Source organism: Cervus canadensis, chromosome 12, assembly GCF_019320065.1.
Source record: "Cervus canadensis isolate Bull #8, Minnesota chromosome 12, ASM1932006v1, whole genome shotgun sequence".
NCBI lineage: Eukaryota > Metazoa > Chordata > Mammalia > Artiodactyla > Cervidae > Cervus > Cervus canadensis.
The window spans coordinates 8,214,694-8,234,097 of record NC_057397.1 but is presented as its reverse complement, the minus strand read 5'-3'; the positions used below and the strand labels follow the sequence as shown (position 1 = coordinate 8,234,097).

Genomic DNA, 19,404 nt, shown 5'->3' with positions numbered 1-19,404 from the left:
TTTCTCCTCATTCCAAAGACATGTCTATCAACCACTTAGAGGTATAAACCAACATATTTCCCTTTTTGCCCTGGCTGCCAGGAAGCTTGTAAATAAAGTTCAGTTCATTTCAGTCGCTTAGTCGTTCTGACTCTTTGCAGGCCAGGCTTCCCTGTCCATCACCAACTCCCGGAGCTTGCTCAAACTCAGGTCCATGGAGTCAGTGATGCCATCCAACCACCTCATCCTTTCATTCCCCCGCTTCTCCTCCTGCCTTCAATCTTTCCCAGCATCAGGGTGTTTTTCAATGAGTCAGTTCTTCGTATCAGGTGGCCAAAGTATTTGAGCTTCAGCTTCAGCATCAGTCCTTCCAATGAATATTCAAGACTGATTCCCTTTAGGATGGACTGGTTTGATCTCCATGCAGTCCAAGGGACTCTCCAGAGTCTTCTCCTGAGAGTATATAAAGTTACTGTTCAGTAATCTGTCACTGTGGCATGGGGTGCTTCCTTTTGTTTCTCACTTACTGATTAGTCTTCTTTTCAACTTAAAGCTTTAAGTTTAATTCAAAGCTCTTTTATTTAAAATCATATTCGCAGTCCTAGGTTTTGGCAGTTGACAAGTAACAAATCAGCAATGAATAATGACATGCTGCTTGCCACCTGGCTCTGAGATCTAAGATCTCCTCCTTACCCTGCTGTGAGTGCTCCGAGCTGGTCGCTCCATCTCACAGCCTGGGTTTCTTCTTCTGTGGGAGGGGCTGGTCCCTCCCTAGGTGTTGGGAGGGTCAGGAGCAGCAGAGGACTGGGCAGCCTCTATGCTAGGGCGACCCTGGGCGAGCCGCCGACACTCTGGGCCTCAGTTGAGGGCAGAACAGGGCCCTCGGGCAGCACAGTCCCTGACCCGCACGCGGTCCCACGGTGCTGCAGTCTGGCACACTCGCTTGAGCCCACGCAAGCACGCCGCCAGCGGAACCAGGTTTCCCACATCTTCAGGGTCCTGGCACTCTCTGGGCTCCCGTAATGCCACACCCCCAGCTGCCGTCCCACCCCGTCCACTACCCCTGCATTGTCAGCCCCACATTCAAATGGCACAGCCTGTCGAGGCTCAGTCAGACCCCCTCCACCCTGCAACTTGGGGAACCACTGGCCCCCTGGTATCTCTGCTCCTCTCTCCAGCCCTATCCGCTCAGCCTCCGCCCTGAAAAGCCAGCTGTGGGCATCTCGCACTGACCACGCACCTAACCTATCTGGAGCTTCCCCCTGGAACCACCCCCGCTCCCAGGACAGCCCCTGCCCATCCTACACCCCAACATTTCTGCAGAAGGAGGGCGGCAGCGAGCTGCCCCAGGGAGGCTTGGTGCTGCCAGGCCCGGAGCAGAGACGGAAGCCAGGAGGCACACTTCCACCCAGGGCAGGTGGGCGCTCTCCCCAGGGTTGAGGCCGCCCAGTGACCCTCTGCTCCCCGCAGCACGTCGCTGGAGGCACTGAAGAGCCTGCTGTCAACCACCGGGCACTGGCAGGACTTGGCCCACATGGAGCTGCAGGGCGCCTGGGGCCTCTTAGCCACCATCCACACCTACCCACAGGGCGTGGGCCTCCTTGCCAGGTAGGGGCGGGGCAGGGCGGGGCCAGGGGAAGGGGCCCGTCCTGGGTCATCCCTGCCCAGGAGGCTGGGCTATGGACTGCAGCGACCCCCAGGACCTGCCGCGAGCACAGCCCCAAGGACTCACGCGTGTGCACAGAGGGCGCCGGGGCATGGACGGTGCGGGCTCACTGGCACACCCTGGGAGCCTAGAATGCAATGGCCCCCACCTTGGCCGGAGGCTCCTAGGGGACCAGGGCCAGGTCCACTCCCCTGTCCATCCTACGCTTGGCCCACACCTGGCAGCCAGTGGGTAGCCAGTGGGTGCAGAGGGAGCAAGAGAAGGTCAGACAGGGGCGTGCCCACTCCGCTCAGCAACACTTCTGGCCGCCGGGCCCCTGGGTTGGGTGGTGGTGAGAAGGCGGACATGGGCTGTCCCATGAGCCCGGCCCGCCCTTCACCCTGTGCCCAGGGCCATGGTGCAGAACCACTGCCAGCAGATCAAGGCACTGACCCTTCATCTGCTGCCCAACCTGCGGAGCCGGGAGGAGCGGGATAGGAAGGCGGCCATCATCATCTTCACAGAGGTGGGGGCCTGGGGGGCCCCTCAGGGACAGCCTGCACCCCATCTCCAGCTGAACCCACCAGGACCTCCCTTGACCAACAGATTCCTCACACCCTGCCTTCCCACTCCCAGCTCCTTGGGGCCCACAGTCAGGGGCTCCTGGTTGGGTCTCCATGTCTCAGGCCCCTCTCCACCTGCATCCTGGGGGACCGTCTTCTACTCCCCCAGCCCTGATGTCATGGGTCCTGCCCCTGGAAAGGTGAAGCCGAAAGGGCAATGGCTGGAACCAGACAGGCACTGGGTGTATCGGGTCCTGGGGCTGAGAGCTGGGCCATGGCCGGACAGAGTGGGGGCCTTTGTCATTTCCATAATGAACAAAGCCTGGTGCGATGCCACACGCCAACCTGTAGTGACATCTGGCTCTCCCTCAGGGACTGGGTCTCCAGGTGCCCCATGAGTCAGGCTGTGTTGAGTATGTTGTTCCCAGCTTCGCTGTGTGGCCTCAGACAAGGCCCTTTCCCCTCTGGGCCCGTTTCCCCAGCTATGCACTGAAGGACTGAAGCAGCTTGGCGTTGGGTTTCAAATACTCATTAACCAAGACACCCAGAGCGGGGCCGGTCAGCCACCCTCCCCGAGCCCCAGCCCTGGTCCTAGAGCCCGGCTCCCAGACACAGACGCAGGCCCCCTGCGAGAGGCTGCCAGGCCTGACCCGCCTGCCCGGGGCCCCCCAGTTCCTCTACAGCCCCACCCTGCTGGAGGTGCTCCCCAAAGAGGCCGCCCTGTCCGTGCTGGTTCGAAGCCTCAGGGACCCCAGCCCCGAGATCCGCGTGCTGAGCCTACAGGGCCTAGGGAACATTCTTTTCCACCCAGAGAAGGTAAGCGGGTGCGGGGAGCTGTGACAGACGCCCCATAGAGCAGCCGGGCACATGGGGCCTTTGTGTCATTCCCCTTAGAAATCTGCTCTGCTGGTCCAGGCCACAGTCGGACCTGGGTCCCAGCACCCAGGTGGTGCCCAGAGGGTGTTTGTTGCTGTTAAGTGACTCACTGGCTGAAAATAAATCTAATATTGTAGAACCAAACAGAGTTTAGGAACCCAATGAAGTTGCCGAAAACTTGTTTGAAAGTTGCAAAACCAGCCTAGTTTGCACGAGGAGTCCCTGATAAGGCGTTTGACAGTAGGAATCGTTCATTTGCTGACATGTCACTTCCTGACAGTTCATCCAGACAGTTCACATTGCACCTGAGAGGAGCAGAAAGAACTGGCAGAAAATGAACTTAGCTTTTCCTTTTTAATGTAAAACTGGGAAATGGTCACTGCCACTTAGAAGGTCTGGGGTCACCACTGGTGCACCCACCTCCCTGTGACGTGATGTGCCAGTGACTTTAGCGGTGCCCACCCAACCAAATTTGTCTTGTCTGTCCCCCAAGACCCCTCTGACCCCTGGGGAAGCCAGGAATGAGGGCAAAGGCAGGGTAGGGTGGAGGAAGGGAAAGTTGGTCTCCAGGACTTGGTGGGGGGCCCTCTGGCCAGAATGGGGACAGACAGGAAGGACCTGGCAGCTGAATGACATGGGTTAGTGCTCCCCTAACCCCCCAGGGTCTCAGAGAGGGGAAGCCTGTCCCGTCTGTCCACAACTCCCGGGGGACAGAGCAGGGCTGGGAGCACGTCTCCCAGGACGGCAGAGCCAGGGCGAGATGGAGCGGAGTGGGTACAGCGCGGGTGCCCAGGCCTGGATGGGAGTCTGGGAAGGGGCCACAGAGGCACACTCGGCCCACCGGCGCCCCCTCCCACAGGGAAGCCTGCTCCGCGGACAGCTGCCGCCCTTCCTCAAGGGCTTCTTCCAGAGCAGCGAGCCGGTGGTGGTGGTGCGCATCATGGGCACCGCGTCGGAGGCGCTGCACCGCCTGGGCGCGCACATCACGGAGACCCTGGGCCTCCGCGTTGCCATCAACACCCGCGCCTTCTTCGATGACGTGAGTGCACCCGGGAGGGGCGGACACCCCATCTCGTGCCCCTCGGGCGCCTCCCCCGGCCCTTCCTCGAAGGCCGCTGTCGCCCTGGGGCAGGGAGGTGGAGGGGCAGGGCAGCTCCCCGGGTGTGTGGCGTGCGTGGCACTGGTGGGCCGGCCAGGGGCTGCCGTCGGCACTTGTCCTGCACCTTCAGCTGGACGCCACACCTTCAGTCTCAGCCCCACGTGTCCTCACCCTCCTGACTCATCAGCCCCAGAGGGATAAGCCTGCCCTCCCGAGTCAGCATCCCTGACACGTGGGCTGTCAGGATGCTACCATAGGCATGAGAGAGGAAAGAGTGTAGGTCCCTGAGGGTGGCCCGTGACCCTCCCCAGGAGCCGGCAGGGGGGGAGCACAGCCCTGCCCCCGAGCCCTGACTGAGGGGGAGCCTCATCCCTGCCCCCGAGCCCTGACTGAGGGGGAGCCTCATCCCTGCCCCAGAGCCCTGACTGAGGGGGAGCCTCATCCCTGCCCTGGAGCCCTGAGGGTGAGCCTCATCCCTGCCCCCGAGCCCTGACTGAGGGGGAGCCTCATCCCTGCCCCGGAGCCCTGACTGAGGGGGAGCCTCATCCCTGCCCTGGAGCCCTGAGGGTGAGCCTCATCCCTGCCCCCGAGCCCTGACTGAGGGGGAGCCTCATCCCTGCCCCAGAGCCCTGACTGAGGGGGAGCCTCATCCCTGCCCTGGAGCCTTGACTGAGGGGGAGCCTCATCCCTTTCCCCGAGCCCTGACTGAGGGGGAGCCTCATCCCTGCCCCTGAGCTCTGACTGAGGGGGAGCCTCATCCCTGCCCCTGAGCCCTGACTGAGGGGGAGCCTCATCCCTGCCCCAGAGCCCTGTCTGAGGGGGGAGCCTCATCCCTGCCCCGGAGCCCTGTCTGAGGAGGAGCCTCATCCCTGCCCAAGAGCCCTGACTGAGGGGGAGCCTCTCCCTGCCCCCGAGCCCTGACTGAGGGGGGAGCCTCATCCCTGCCCCAGAGCCCTGACTGAGGGGGAGCCTCATCCCTGCCCCAGAGCCCTGACTGAGGGGGAGCCTCATCCCTGCCCTGGAGCCCTGACTGAGGGGGAGCCTCATCCCTTTCCCCGAGCCCTGACTGAGGGGGAGCCTCATCCCTGCCCCAGAGCCCTGACTGAGGGGGAGCCTCATCCCTGCCCCTGAGCCCTGACTGAGGGGGAGCTCCCTTTCCCCGAGCCCTGACTGAGGGGAGCCTCATCCCTGCCCAGAGCCCTGACTGAGGGGGAGCCTCATCCCTGCCCCAGAGCCCTTGACTGAGGGGGGAGCCTCATCCCTGCCCCGGAGCCCTGTCTGAGGGGAGCTCATCCTGCCCCAGAGCCCTGACTGAGGGGGAGCCTCATCCCTGCCCCAGAGCCCTGACTGAGAAGGGAGCCTCATCCCTGCCCCGGAGCCCTGACTGAGGGGAGCCTCATCCTTTCCCCGGAGCCCTGACTGAGGGGGAGCCTCATCCCTGCCCCCGAGCCCTGACTGAGGGGGAGCCTCATCCCTGCCCCAGAGCCCTGACTGAGGGGGAGCCTCATCCCTGCCCCAGAGCCCTGACTGAGGGGGAGCCTCATCCCTGCCCCAGAGCCCTGTCTGAGGGGGGAGCCTCATCCCTGCCCCGGAGCCCTGTCTGAGGGGGAGCCTCATCCCTGCCCCAGAGCCCTGTCTGAGGGGGCAGGCTGAGGTCTGTTCCTGGAGCCTGGAGCCCAGATGAAGGGGTCCTGCTGAGGGTACTGGGCCCCACGTCACTCTGGAGTGGAGGGTCCAAGGTGGGTCTGGCTGGGCTCCGAGCCTCTGCCTTGCAGGAGCGGGACGGGGTCCGGGCAGCGGCCATGGCACTGTTCGGGGAGCTGGTGGCGTCGGTGACAGGCCAGAAGTTCGGCGGCCTGCGAACCCAGGTGCACCAGAGCATGGTGCCCCTGCTCCTGCACCTGAAGGACCACTGCCCCGCTGTCATCACGGTCAGTGGTCAGCGACAGGGCTTCGCCTTGGTGGGGCTGGGGACCCACGGTGGGCAGGGGGCTGCCTGAAACCCAGGGACACCCCCTGGGCCGGCGGGTCCAGCCCCCTCACTGGTTTTCCTGCTCCTCCCCATGTGCACACATGTGCACTCACACACGTGCCCACATGTGGCTGTGAGTCTGTGGTCAGGACACCATCTGTCCTGCCCACTGCTGTGTCTCCAGTGCCAGGCATGTCCTCAGGCGCAGGTGGTTGATTGAACTTGAAATATGGGCTGAGCCCTACGTGTGCCAGCCGCTGCCCCGCACCAGGCCATTAGGAAACGCTCAGCCTTCCTGCAGCTCCCGGCCACTGGGGGGATAAACAAGCAGACAGTTTCCAAGCAGATGGGGACTGAACACTGCCTTCGGTCCGGCGGGGCCGTGCTGCTGGCCAGGGAGGCGGGCGGGCTCAGAGTGCAGCCTGAAGGCAGCGGGAAGGAGCCGGGGCGCCCAGGAGGGCCGTGCCCACTGCAGCTTCCTCGCCGCCCACGCCCGACCCTCCCTGCCATCCCCGCAGCAGGCCAAGTTCGCCTTCTACCGCTGCTCCGTGCTGCTCCAGTGGCGGCTGCCGCACACCCTCTTCTGCACGCTGGCCTGGGAGAAGAGCCTCAGCGCTCGCCACTTCCTCTGGAGCTGCCTGGTGAGGGCCCGCAGTGGGGAGAGGATGGGAGGCTGGCCACCAGGTCCCCGGGGCCGGCCGGCTCTGGCCCCAGCGAGTGACAGAGACACGCTCCCCAGATGAGCCACAGCCAGGACGAGCTCGGCACCCACTGGGCGCAGGCCCTCAGCTACCTGCGCAGGCAGCACCTCCACCTCAAGATCTGGGCAGCACTCTTCATCGGTGAGCGGGGCGGGGGGCCGGGCTCGGGACCCCCAGGCCTGCCCCGCCTGAGCACCCCGACCCTCACCCTCGCCCATTCTCCACTGCGGCTGGAACGTGGGTTCCGCTGGCAAGCGAGGAGAGGGGCGAGTGAGGGGGTCTCGGGGGTCTCAGTTCTCCGGGCCGGGCCCTTCTGTGTTCTGGCCCTGTCTCCGGCGGTCCCTCACACAGGAGGACTCCTTCCCTATGCCAGGGAGGGGGAGAGGGAGAGAGGGAAGGAGGGAGAGGTTTGGGAGCCCCCTCCCACGGGCCGGCGTGCTCCCCGTCTGTCGCGCAGGTTATACCATCTGCTACTACCCCCAAGCCGTGTCCCAGACGGTCAGTGACATGGACATAAAGCTGCTGGTCTGCAGTAAGGGAACATCCTTACTCTATCCACCCCCATCCGTGTCAGCAGGGAGCATGGGCCCCCAAACACAGCGGGTAGGGTGGGGAAGGGGAGTGCCCAGGCCTGGAAGGCCGAGGAGGCGGGGTCTGGGTGCCCAACTGCCCCCACCCCACGTGGGAAGGAGGGCGCTACTCCACCAGGGCTGTGGGCAGACAGGGAGTGGAGGGTACCTCTGATTTGTCCCTCCTTTCCTGGAGCTTTTGAGGATCTCAAAAAGAACCCCGAACCCAGCATCCAATACTTCGCCAGCAGGCAGGCCTCCTTCTTTCAGAAGGTGGTAGCCAGACCGCAGTGACCTCCAGCTGTCGACCCCCCCCCCGTCCCCCTCCCCCGTGCCCACCGCACCGCGCAGCCCTGCCCTGTCCGCACAGAGCTTGGCTGCATGACATCTGTCCATTTGAAAGAAAGATCTAGGTTCAATAAAGAAGCGTCACACCTCTGCGCTCCGTGACCACCATCCCATGGGCCCCCCAGAGACACTGGCAGGCCAGGGGGTGGGCGCAAACGGTGTGTCCCCCAGAGACAGACTGTGAAGTCTGGGCAGGGACCCCCACTTGTGGCCACCAGGCGGCTTCCCGGTGACTGGAGCCCGAGCCACGGCCCGCCCATGTCCTGGGCGCTGAGTGGGCACTCCCAAGGCCTCCATGGCCCTTGGGGCCCACGGCTGAGTGGAGTCACTCACCATGGCACTCCCACAGGCTTCAGTCTGTCTCCGGCTTAGAGCTCCATCATCACTGGGAGGCTGATGGTAGGGAAGAGGTCCTTTGGCTGGTCTCCCTCTGCTCAGAGGACTCAAAGTCACCCTCCACCCCCGTCTCTAGCCTCCTGAGCCCCATCAGGGTTGGCACCTGGGGTTGGCAGCAGAACCGGCCTGGCTCAGAGTAAGAGCTTCCAGGTGGGCTTGGCCCACTCTGAATGAGCCCCATGGACTGAGGCGAGGGTCTCAACACTCTGAGCCTCAGCTGTCCCATCTGTAAAACGGGTAGTAAGACCTTCCTCCAAGACCCCTTGGAAGGTTGAGTCCAGAAGAGGTCCCCGGACTCCAAGGGAGCCCCTGAAGACCCACCTGAGCTTCAGCAGGCCCTTTCCATCTGTGCAATGGGCAGGTAGGCCCTTCCCTTACCTGAGAGAGTCTCCCGGCCGGAGTCCTCCCTAGGGCCTCCCCCAGCTGGCCCCTCTCCAGCAGGAGGTCCAGCCCCACCCAGCCTGCCCCCTGCCTTTCCCCCCACGTGTTCTCCCAGGCCCTCCCCACTCGGCCCAGGCAGAGCTTCTTCTCCGAGAGCTCTCCCCACACCTCCCGCCTTGGGACCTCCAAGTGACCCGGCCCTCGAGGGCCTGCCAAACAAGGTCCCCCACCCCTCATCAGGCTGTCCCACCACTCCCCATAGATTGTGAGCCCCTCGAGGCAGACATGGAGTTGCACCCAGAAGGCCCCACAACTTGGATAGTGGATTGAAAAAATACAGCAACTGCAGACTCACTGGTGTTGTTCAATATGACCAGCGAGAGGAGTAAAAGACCCTGGGCAGAGCTGGGGCCTCCGCCCACCGTCTGTGAGTCTCTGAATGGCACCACTTGAGGAGGGGCTCTGCGTGAGCTTGGCTTTTCACAGCTCTCCGTTTTGTCCACGGGCCCCTGTGAGTGCCCCCCATCCCACTTGTGCTACAACCCCTGGCTGGAAAGAGGGGCCCCTGAGCCCAGCTGGGGGGTGGGGGTGCCATCTCCCCTAACACGGAGGCTTCCCTGGTTCCCCCCAGTGGGCAGTGGGCAGTGGGGCCTCCTACACAGCCCCCCACCTCACCCCAGTTCATCCTGCCCCTGGGAAGTCTAGTCTTAGTAAAACCTGGAGCTGGGTAGGCCAGGACCCAGAGGCTTCGGCAGCCGACAATGACTGAATAAGCCCCTGGGGGAACCGAGACAGCTGAAGCCTGAAGTTGAGGGAGCAGAGGCCTTAGCAGCAGGGTAGAGGGCTCCAGACCCGGGCACACAAGAGGTGCCCACTAACCAGCAGCAACCGTTGACTGCCAGGCCGGCCACAGCAGGCCAGGGGCAGGAGACAGGGCCTGAGTCTTGGTGGGTGGGTCACCATCCCACCCGGGGAAGGCGCGGCCAACCTGACCCAGGGAGGGGCAGGCCCCCAGCTCTGCGAGAGCGGAGAGCTGCTCACAGAGCAGGGCAACGTCCATGCCCTCCAGCAGGCCCAGCCCCCAACACACTTTCACCCCAGGAACTCCGGGGTCACTCTCCACCCCTCCAGCCTCCCCTCCCTGCCGTGGGGTGAGGAGTTGGCGTGTCCCTCCACCCCAAGCCCAGTGGGCACCATCACACCCTCCCTTCTCTGGGCTTCTAAGACTGAAGTGAGGACACTTAGTGGGGGGCAGGACGGGGCAGCCACCCCACAGGACACCTGACCCGGAAGAATTACCAAGTGACCCATCCTGTCCCACACGGGGGCAATGCCGGTGACCCAGCCCCCAACACAGCAACAGGGCAACTGGGCAGAGCCCACTGGGCCTCAGCCCCTGCTCTGTTCAATCTGGGACGGCCCCACCCTGAGCCAGGGAGTGCAGGGACCCAGCGTGGACGCCAGGGGGCAGCCAAGCATAGCCGGCAGGAAGGGATGGGCCCCGCAGCATCCCTGGGTTCCGCCAGCCCCCCAAGGCCACCAACACCCCATTCTCCAGGCACACGCAGTCACAGGGTCTGGTTTTATTGCCTTCGAGTGTCCGGAACACCTGACTGCCCCAGACCCAATAACTTAAGGTGCCAAGAACAGGTCAGGGTGAGGGGCCGCAGACGAGGGGCTGGGCCCAGTGGTTAAAAAATACACCAGCTCCCAAACAAACAGGCCAGGAAGGAGAGCTGCCCAGAGGCGGTGTGGGCAGGTCATTACAGGACAGCCAGGGACATGGCGGGTGGGGATTGGGGGGAATTAAGCCTCAGAGGGACAGTGAGGGCTGAGGGCAGAGAGACACGTCAGACACAGAGACAGACAGACAGACACGCGGGCATGGAGACAGAAGGAAGGCTGGGCCAGACGGCAGTGCGCGCACATGCACACGTGTGCACGCACACACACACCTGCTGGTGTGGGCAGAGACAGAAAACACCCGCGAAGGGTGCGGGGGGCGGGCTGGACGGCTGGTGGTGGGTGTGCCCGGGGGGCTGGGAGCAAAGGGCAGAGGGAGGCCCCGTGGCGGGAGCCCTGCTGAGCCTGCGGCCAGGCACCCGCGTCCTGAGCTACATGATGCAACACTTGGTCTTGTGCGCGTGGGGGTCCTTGAACCGCAGTCTCTGCTTCGGCCGGTACTTTTCCAGGTAGGTGAGCTGTTTGCTGTTGATGGCGCCGCGCCGCTTCCTGGGCAGACAGGACCGGGGTGGGGGGTCAGGCAGGACCCAGGCTCGGCCACACGCCCTGCCCCGGAGCTGCAGGCCCCAGAGGCCAGAGAGGCTGGAGCGGGTCCCCGTGACCCACAGAGCCCTCCCATCTCTGGGCCTTTGCCCGGGCCATTCCTACCGCCAGAATCACAGTCGCTGCAGCCACCGCGGCTGACCTTCAAGTCACCTGGCTATGGCTCCTCCAGGCTGACCACCTCACCTCCCCAACCCCAAGGTCCCCACCCTCCAAGGCCCCCGTGTTTACCTGGGTGCCACCCCCTGAAAGCAGAGCCCACGGGGATGGAGCCTGGCATGCCAGCTGGCTGGGAGGGAGAGGAGAGGAGGCGGGAGGTGGCCCTCAGGTGCCTGGGTGGGGGGGTACCTAGCACTGCCCACCAGGTGCTTCCGGAGGTCATCTGTCCCCACCGCCCATAACCTTGGACATGGCCGTGGACTGGCTCTGGTCATTGAGGCGTGGGCCGGGGAGGAGCAAGCCTGCGCTGCTCTGAATCACCAGGTTGGGCCCAGCCCCCAGTCTGGGGGGTGCCAAGGCACAGAGCTGCACACAGGCTCACGGAGAGGAACCATGCCCCCGCTGTGTGCACATGTGCCAGGGTCCCAAGGAGGCCGGAGCTCCCGCGGGCACAGGCAGGCCTGGCTGCCTGACTGGTAAACAAGCCTGCCTCTGGGAGAGAGAGAAGGCTGTGCCCTGGAAACTGTCGTCGGGGGAGCAGCACAAGAAGACACCCAGGCACGGACTGTGCGCGTGTCTCACACACACACACGCACATACACACTCACGATGGGGGGGCTGGGGTGGGCTCAGGCCCTCTGCACCCACCCCACTGTCCCTGCTGCCACCCCAGAACCCTGCTCCGCCGGGGCTCCTTTCCCGGGGGCAGTGGCGGACAGGAGCCCCCTCCCCACAAGGAGAGGAGGTTGGGAGACCTCCATGGGGGCCGAGAATGGGGGACAGAGTGCCCAGGGGCCAGGGCTTCAGAAGGGCAGTCCTGAAAGATCCTGGGGTGTCGGCTGTCCTGGAGGGGTTGGGGCAGTTGGGGCAGGTGGCACTGGGGGGCTCCTTTCACTGCTGGGCTGGGTTGGATGGCTTCTGGGGACTCTTCCTCTCCCAAGAGCTGAGGGGAGTGACACCCCGCATCAGGAGTGCTGGAGGCTTAGAGGGGCCTGCCCCAGCTCCCTGTGTCAGAGATGGGTTTGGGCCGGCCTGCTCCTCAGCACCGCAGGCCCTGTGTGGACTTGGTGCACCCCCGGCTGAAGGAGCCATGGGCCCCAGAGAGGGCACCAGCCAGGCCCTCCATGCAGCTGCTCCTCACCCTCTCCTCCCAGTCTGGGGAGCAGACCACACACAGCACCTGTCCTCAGTCAGGGCTAGGCAGCCTGAGGGGTGCGCTGGGGCCACAGCAGGAGGCTGCACTGAACTGGGGAAGGCCTCAGAGGACGGCACAGGGCCAGGGGTCAGGAGTGCCTCCTGGCGGGGCCCTGGGCCTCTGGGGGGCAGGGAGGGAAGAATAAGGACCCCCAGCACCCAGACTCCCGAGCCCCCACCAGCGTCCTTCCCCACCAGCCACTCACTGTCGGATGAACTGGATGGCGTCCTCGTACTTCATCCCACTCTCGATGAGGGCCAGCGCCACGAGGACTGGAGCCCTAGGCGGACAGCAGGGCCAGGTCACCCAGGCCCGGGCACCCACCCCTTCCCCAACACCTTCACCCTTGGGGCCTGGGGAGGCCCAGGCTTCCCCAGTTTCCTTCCCACCCCCATGGAGGGCACAGGCTCCTCCTGCACCTGCTGTGTGACCTCAGGTGGGCAGGGCACCTCTCTGTGCCCCAGGCTCCTCATGTATAAACGTGTAGGTGGGAGGGTTGAAGGAGGAAGACCAAAGTGCTGGGCTCAGGTCTGGCCATGGATGAGAGCTTGATTCTCGGTTATGAACCCCATTCACGATTCCCATGACTAGCTGGCAGGTGTGGGGTCTTTGTGTCTGGGGAGGGGCAGGGCTGTCAGCTCCTTCCTGCACAAAGTCCCAGCCACAGCAGCGGGGAGCGGGGTCAGACTTTGGGAAGGACTTCCGCCCCGCCCCCCCAGGAAGGAAGTCACGTGACATGGACTCAGCACCCATGCCCGACAGCAAGCCAGGCCAAGAGGTCCCCAAGTTCAAGCCAGCCGCCCTGCCCCACTGGCTCACCGCCCCAGGCCGGCCACGCAATGCACAGCCACGCAGCTGCCAGGGTCATCACAGAACTTGTTCTTCAGCAGGCTCAGCCAGTCCTCCACCACTTTGCCAGGTGGGGGCGCCCCATCATCAAACGGCCAGTCCTGCAGAAGGCAGCAGCCCGTCAGGACCCCCACCTTAGAGGTGGGGTGAGAGCCGGGACCCAGGCCAGCCTGCCCAGGGGCACTCTGACAAGCAAGGAGGATGTTGGGAGCCCCCCGAGGGTGAGGGTCGGGGCACAGGCCCCAGAGAGTACCCCCCTGCAAGGCTCCTCCCCATTGTCTCCTCCAGGAAGCCTTCCCAGAACACCCTGCTCTTTTCGGGGGGCAGCCCGGGAGCCCTACTCCCCCTCTCGTCAGTCCACGTTGCAGTTCCGACTCACCCAGCCTGAGCCAGTCTGGGTCCGCAGACCCAAAGGGTCTGGTCCATGAGCGTGGCTGACATGTGCCTGCCTGTGTCCCAGCCCCCGGCACAGTGGCCCAGAGCAGGCTGGGCCCTGAGGCTGGAGACCATGCACTGCCCGCAGAGCATGCTCAAGCTGGGCCGCCCCAAAATCAGCACCGCTTGGCACAGGGGTGCATCCACGTGTCCACCGAGGCCAGGCACCCGGGTATCTGGTCCTGTTCCCAGGCTCCAGATTCAGCACCCTGGAGGGCCCCTGGAGGACACGGTCTGCCTGGCAACTGCGTGTCTAACCCAAACCCCTTCCTGCCGCCGGGGAGGCGTGGGAAAGCCGCTGACCCCTGTGCTCCGGGCTACGTTACAGCGTTCACCTGGCGCCCTTCAGGCACCCCCGCTCTAGGTGGAAGGACCCTGGGTCACTCAGCGGGGAAGGGGCAGGCCTCTCCGCCCCAAAGCTTCAGCCCCTCTCACCACCGTGGCCTGGCTCGGGGGCCTCCCCACAGGGCTGTGGCCGAGCCACCAGGATCCACGTGGACCATCCCACGGGGCCTGCTGCCTGGCCGCCGGTCCCCAGTACCGGGGACCAAGGAAACCGTCCCAAGGGTCCCTCCCCACGGCCTCGGGAGAGCCTCCCCAGGGACCTGCCAGGTGCACCCAGCCCATCCCCCGGGAGGCACCCGCTGCCCAGCAACAAGGCCCCAAACGCCCGGCGCGGTGGGACGGAGAGGAGCCCAGGGCCGCGCCGACACTCTAGAGATGCAACCTGCACACAAACACGCAGCAAGGCCACACACGCCTGCCTCCCCACCCGGGGCCCGGCCACCCCCCACCCCGCCGCACACGGCCCTCACCACAACCGTGATGCCGTCCTTCTCCAGCGGGGCCTTGTCGTAGGTCACCTCACACACGCGCACCACAGTGGTGGCCCCGTACTTCTTCAGGTCCTGGCAGGGAGGGAGGGGGAAGGCGGGGCTGGGCGGGGCACCCCACAGCCCTCGGAGGGACAGAAAGGCTGGGGCCCAGCATGAATCGCCAGCGGCTCACGGGCTTTCGGGCTCGGGGACCTGCGGGGGTGGGACTGCTCTTCCTGATGCTTCTGGGGCGACTGTCCCTGAGCTCGCCCCGCAGCAGGCAGGTGACCCACCCACCCGCATCACCACTGAGGCGACACAGCTGGGAGCCTGACTTCCGGCATGACCTCCCTCCTCCCGGATGCTCGGAGCCCCGGAGCACACCAGCAGCTTGCAGACCGAGACCCCGCGCCCCCAGGCAGGCCGAGGACGCCAGAGCCTGCGCGCAAGCCGCTATGTGGTCCTGCTCTGAGCTGCCTCCCAGCCTAGACGGCAGGGACAGGTCCACCCAGGGGCAGAGCCAGACCCTGCACAGCGGCCTTCAGGGCCTCGGGGAGGGGCACCTCGGGGCAGGGAGGGTGGGCACCTGCCCAGAGGGCGCCCAGGAGGGAGCCAGGCCCCACACACCAGCAGGGAAGCCCCAAGATACCCGGGGAGAGGTCAAGGCAGTTCACAGCCCGCGCAGGGATATTTATACGTTGCGGTGGGGGGGCTCCGCTACATGGGGTCCACGTGCACCCACCCCCACCTGCTCCCGGCAGCTATTTTAGGAGCAGTGAAGAATCAGCTGCTGGACCTTGCTCATCATGCGACTGGGACACCACACAGTGAGGAGAGCACAGAGCTATTCTGAGAATGCGGGGAGCAGGGGCGGTGCAGGGGGCGGTGCAGGGCTCTAGGGCCAAAGGGACACCGGAGATTCCTCTGGACCTAAAGCAGAGAGTGCTGCCATCCAGCCCAGGCTGGGCCCGGACCTCACGACAGACAGAGTGCTGACATCTGTCCCACTCTGAGCCCTGACCCTGGTCACACACTGACCCCTGACCCCGGTCACACTCTGAGCCCTGACCCCGGTCACACTCTGAGCCCTGACCCCGGTCACACACTGACTCCTGACCCCGGTCACACTCTGACACTTGACCCCGGTCATGCTCTGAGCCCTGACCCCGGTCACACTCTGAGCCCTGACCCCGGTCCCACTCTGAGCCCTGACCCCGGTCACACACTGACTCCTGACCCCGGTCACACTCTGACCCTTGACCCCGGTCACGCTCTGAGCCCTGACCCCGGTCACGCTCTGAGCCCTGACCCCGGTCCCGCTCTGAGCCCTGACCCCGGTCACGCTCTGAGCCCTGACCCGGGTCACGCTCTGAACCCTGACCCTGGTCACGCTCTGACCCCTGACCCTGGTCACACTCTGAGCTCGGACCCCGGTCCCACTCTGAGCCCTGACCCTGGTCACACTCTGAGCCCTGACCCTGGTCACACTCTGAGTCTTGACCCCGGTCACACTCTGGCCCTTGACCCCGGTCACACACTGAGCCCTGACCCCGGTCCCGCTCTGAGCCCTGACCCCAATCATGGGCCATGCAGGGGGACAGGCCTCCTCCACAGGGTTCCCAGCTCAGTGTCTAGAGTCCAGGTCTCCCGACGGCAGGGTGCCCGCTGCCTCCCTCCGCAGTCCAGCGTGTACACAGTTGTGAAGCCCTCCTGTGCCCGGGCCCCTGTTCAACCACAATGAGCACTCAGAGGGGACTATCTCTTGTTGCAGAAGGAGCGGCTGGAGGTCTGAGGTCACGAAAGGCCCAGCACACAGACACAGGCTCTGCAAACAGCAAGGAGCGCTGCAGAGGCCAGGCTCCTTCGGGAGCCCCGCAGAGAAGGGCAGGCTCTGCAAACACATTTGGTCCCGTCTGCTGGGGCCACGAGCAGCAGACAGCTCGCCTACTGGCTCTCGGGGTATGGTGGTCACTCTCTCCCGTGGCCGGCTTGGACTCCTGTCCAGCCCTTCCTCACACAGATACCTGTGCCGGGAGCTCCCAGCCCAGTTCCAACGCAAGGAGCCCCTGGAGCCCATGGGCTTCCCTCGGCCTGGGCTGGTTGTGGAGCTGGTCTTCATGCCCGGTCCCCGCCCTGCTTTCTCCAGGCTGTTTAAGCAGCTGGTCCTCCCCTGGGGCAACCACCACCCCCTTCTCCTGCTCAGCCTCTGTACAGAGGCCAGATAGCCAGCAAAGGGCTAGGGACTGCACCGGCCACAGGCCCGTCTCGTCTCCTACCTCCGCACGTCTCTGCTCACACGGCACGGGGGCCCGCTGCCCACCCTGCTGACCCCCCGCAGCCCTCACAGCACCCCCAGCCCCACATGCACTCTCATGTGCCTCTCCCGGGGGGGCCTGTCATCCCACACTCTCCTTTCACTCGGAGGCCCCCAGCCTTGCCACCAGACGTGCTGGATGCTCACCTCGATGAAGCTGCTGAGGGTGGCGTTGGTGGGGTTGTGCGTAATGAGGAAGCGCATGTTCTTGTAGCTGACCTCCACAGGGGCCGGCCGGTTCATCCGCGCCATGGCTGCTGCCCGCAGACGGGGCTGGGGACGTGAACGCAAGAAAGGCCCACCACCCCCCAGAACCCAAGGAGCACGAGATCCCTGCGCTTGTCCGAGAGAGAGAAATGCTTTAAAAAAAAAAAAAATCCTGCCCCCCGAGACCCCGCACAAATATTGTGCAAATACTTGGGTGGGGGGAGGATGCTGCCCGGATCACGGGTGGATGATTAAAAAAAAGAAAACCCAACCCTTTACAAGACAAAAAGAACAAAAGAGTGCCCCCAGAAGTAAAGCGGGCCAAGTCCAAGCTCCGGCCTCTCAGAGCTGGAGAATTACTAGGGGGCAAAAGTAAAAACAACCACCACCAAAAAAACTCAGCAAAGAAAACTTTAAAAAGCCCAAAGTGAATCGGGCTGCCGAAGCCGTGGCCGGCACTGTGCCTGTCGCCGGGGACACCCCCTCGGCATTGGTGGACGGCTAGAGGGCCACCTCTGCTCCAAGACCACAGACCCCCAAGGATTAGAGGAAGAACAAACTTGAAACTGAACCAATGGGGCCGCCGTGGGGTGGGGGTGGCAGGCAGCGGCCGCAGGGGGACAGCGGGCGGCGGTGACGCGGGGCCTCCGTCACGTTACCCCATTGGGGTACAGCGAGTCCTGGAGGGGGGCGGTGGGCTCAGGCCGCAGAGCCAGCCCCGGGCCAGGCGGCGGGGGCCATGGGCGGGCGAGGGCAATGGTGAGGCCGGAGGCGCGGGGGCCTCAGCAGCGGGTGCAGCGCGGATGCTGGGCGCGGCAGTACTCAGGACTGCCCCCCAAGGGCCTCTCCATAAATCCCAGGCTAGTCAGCGGCAGGCAGCGTCTGGGGAGAGGGGAGAAGGCAATGAAAGGGGGTCCCGGCCCGTGCCCCTCCCTCACCGGACCTCAGTTTCCCTGTCAGGGAAACCATGAGTGTGCTGAACCCCAACACACGATTTCAAGGCATTTGTGGTGACAGAGCCACCCCCGCCCCGAAGCCCCTCCACGACGCCCCGCCCCCACCACCAGACAGTCAGGCCCCTCCTCCGCGGAATTCTGGCCTCTGCGGTGTCTCTGAGCCCAGGTCACTCTGGAGCAGCCCCGGTCTTCGGGGGAAGGGGCTCCGGAACGGAGGCCAAGGTGACAGAGGACAGTGGGGGTTGGGGGCAGCGTGGCAGCACCCCCCCACAGACACGAGCCACCTTACACGTCTCTCAAGGGCTCCCCCGGTAACTGGAGGCTCTGGTCAGCCTCTGCCCTGGGCCGCTGTCCACCACTCGCCCACAGGGCTGGCCACATGATGGAAGCAAACAAGCCATGGCCCCGCAGGAGCTCAAAGAAGCAGGGACAACCCGCAGGAGCCTATGGGCCAGGGCCGGCCGCCAGGCGCTTGCCAAGGTGGCGACAGCACAGGTGGCCGGGAGTGGGGTCCCACCATGACAGGGCCTCAAGGGGGGACATTGCCAGGCCCCAGAGAGGGCCATCAAGCACCTGCAGGCCTGTCTCTCCCTCTCTAGGCCCCAAAAGGCCAGGGGCCCCAGCAGGAGCAACGTGCCCCACTCCCATCCCCACGGACAGGCTGGGAGACCTTGAGCACATCACTAGCCTCAGTTTCCCTATCTGCAAAATGAGGGGCCAGAGAAGATGTCCCCAAGGCCCCTCCAGCACAACCCAGTGGTCAGCAGATCCCTCCAGCCACTGGGCTCAGCCTGGCCCCGCTGTCAGAACCCACACCTGCTTACCAGGCAGGTCCTCCATCCACCCACCCCATACCTCTTACCTCTGCCCCGCCCAGCACCCCCTTCCCCAGCTGCCCACCAGACCGGCTGGGCCCCTGGAGCCTCAGCCCGGGTGCGGACCGGGCCTGCAGCTGGGACCCGGACACGGCGGGGTGGGAGCGGCGGGCGGCTCCACGGCTGCTCCAGGCTCACTGCCCCTTGCCCAGTCCAGGAAGGTTATAGGTGGGTCCCCAGGAAGGGGGTCAAAGGCAGGGAGAAGGGACCGTGCACCATCCCCGAGCGGTCTTCCGCTCGGAGTGCAGGCGAGAAAAGCGCCAGGTGCCCTGAGCAGCACGTGGAAACCTGCCCTCCTGGGGCTGCGGGAGGTCCCTGTGTGTGCATGTTTACAGAGGGAAGGGAGGGAAGGGGCCCAGCGAAGCCACAGGACAACAGGCCTCTCCCAAGGGCCCGACCAGCCGCCTCCCCACCCACAGCTGCTGGACATCTGGGGAGACCCCGTGGGCAAGGGCAGACGGCCTGGCTCTCCTGCCAGCTTCCCTGGAGGGCCACCCCACAGTCCTGCCCATGTGAAACCTGTCACCTGCAGGCAGGGGCCCCGGGTCAGGCTGGCTGGGGGCAGGGGGCAGGGTCTGGGCTGAGGCTGGACCAAGATCACTGCCCAGCTGTGCTGGGGTCTGGCCAGACACCCTACTTGTCTCCTCAACGTCTAGGGCCCCCATCCCCAGGTGAAAGGAAAAGAGTGCAACCCCTCTTGCCGCCCCCAGGCTGTCCCACAGTGCTCAACCAGGCCTGCGGCCTCCCCCTGGGGCAGAGCCCCCGGTCCGAACCACACCACCCC

General features: G+C 64.8%; 2 protein-coding genes across 12 annotated transcripts in view; one reads left to right on the top strand and one right to left on the bottom strand.

The window, feature by feature from the left end:
• Positions 1-7,698, top strand: part of LOC122451041 (maestro heat-like repeat family member 5) — a 57,354-nt gene extending 49,656 nt beyond the window's left edge. Inside the window, 9 exon segments of the mRNA XM_043483510.1 lie at positions 1,446-1,587; positions 2,036-2,150; positions 2,860-3,003; positions 3,923-4,102; positions 5,938-6,093; positions 6,653-6,775; positions 6,874-6,976; positions 7,293-7,367; positions 7,601-7,698. Coding sequence (XP_043339445.1) covers positions 1,446-1,587; positions 2,036-2,150; positions 2,860-3,003; positions 3,923-4,102; positions 5,938-6,093; positions 6,653-6,775; positions 6,874-6,976; positions 7,293-7,367; positions 7,601-7,698 — 1,136 coding nt within the window.
• A 2,399-nt stretch (positions 7,699-10,097) lies between these two features.
• The window catches only part of PTP4A3 (protein tyrosine phosphatase 4A3), a 32,137-nt gene continuing 22,830 nt past the window's right edge, over positions 10,098-19,404 (bottom strand). For 4 of the 11 annotated variants that reach the window (XM_043483518.1, XM_043483516.1, XM_043483517.1 and 1 more), the window contains 4 exons: positions 16,730-17,671; positions 14,269-14,361; positions 12,375-12,449; positions 10,098-10,761 (listed from right to left, as the gene is read on the bottom strand). In XM_043483518.1, the coding sequence (XP_043339453.1) occupies positions 10,336-10,761; positions 12,375-12,449; positions 14,269-14,361; positions 16,730-16,834 (699 nt within the window). In that variant the 5' untranslated portion in view covers positions 16,835-17,671 and the 3' untranslated portion in view covers positions 10,098-10,335. The other 7 variants (XR_006272293.1, XM_043483511.1, XM_043483512.1 and 4 more) reach the window with 5 other exon arrangements.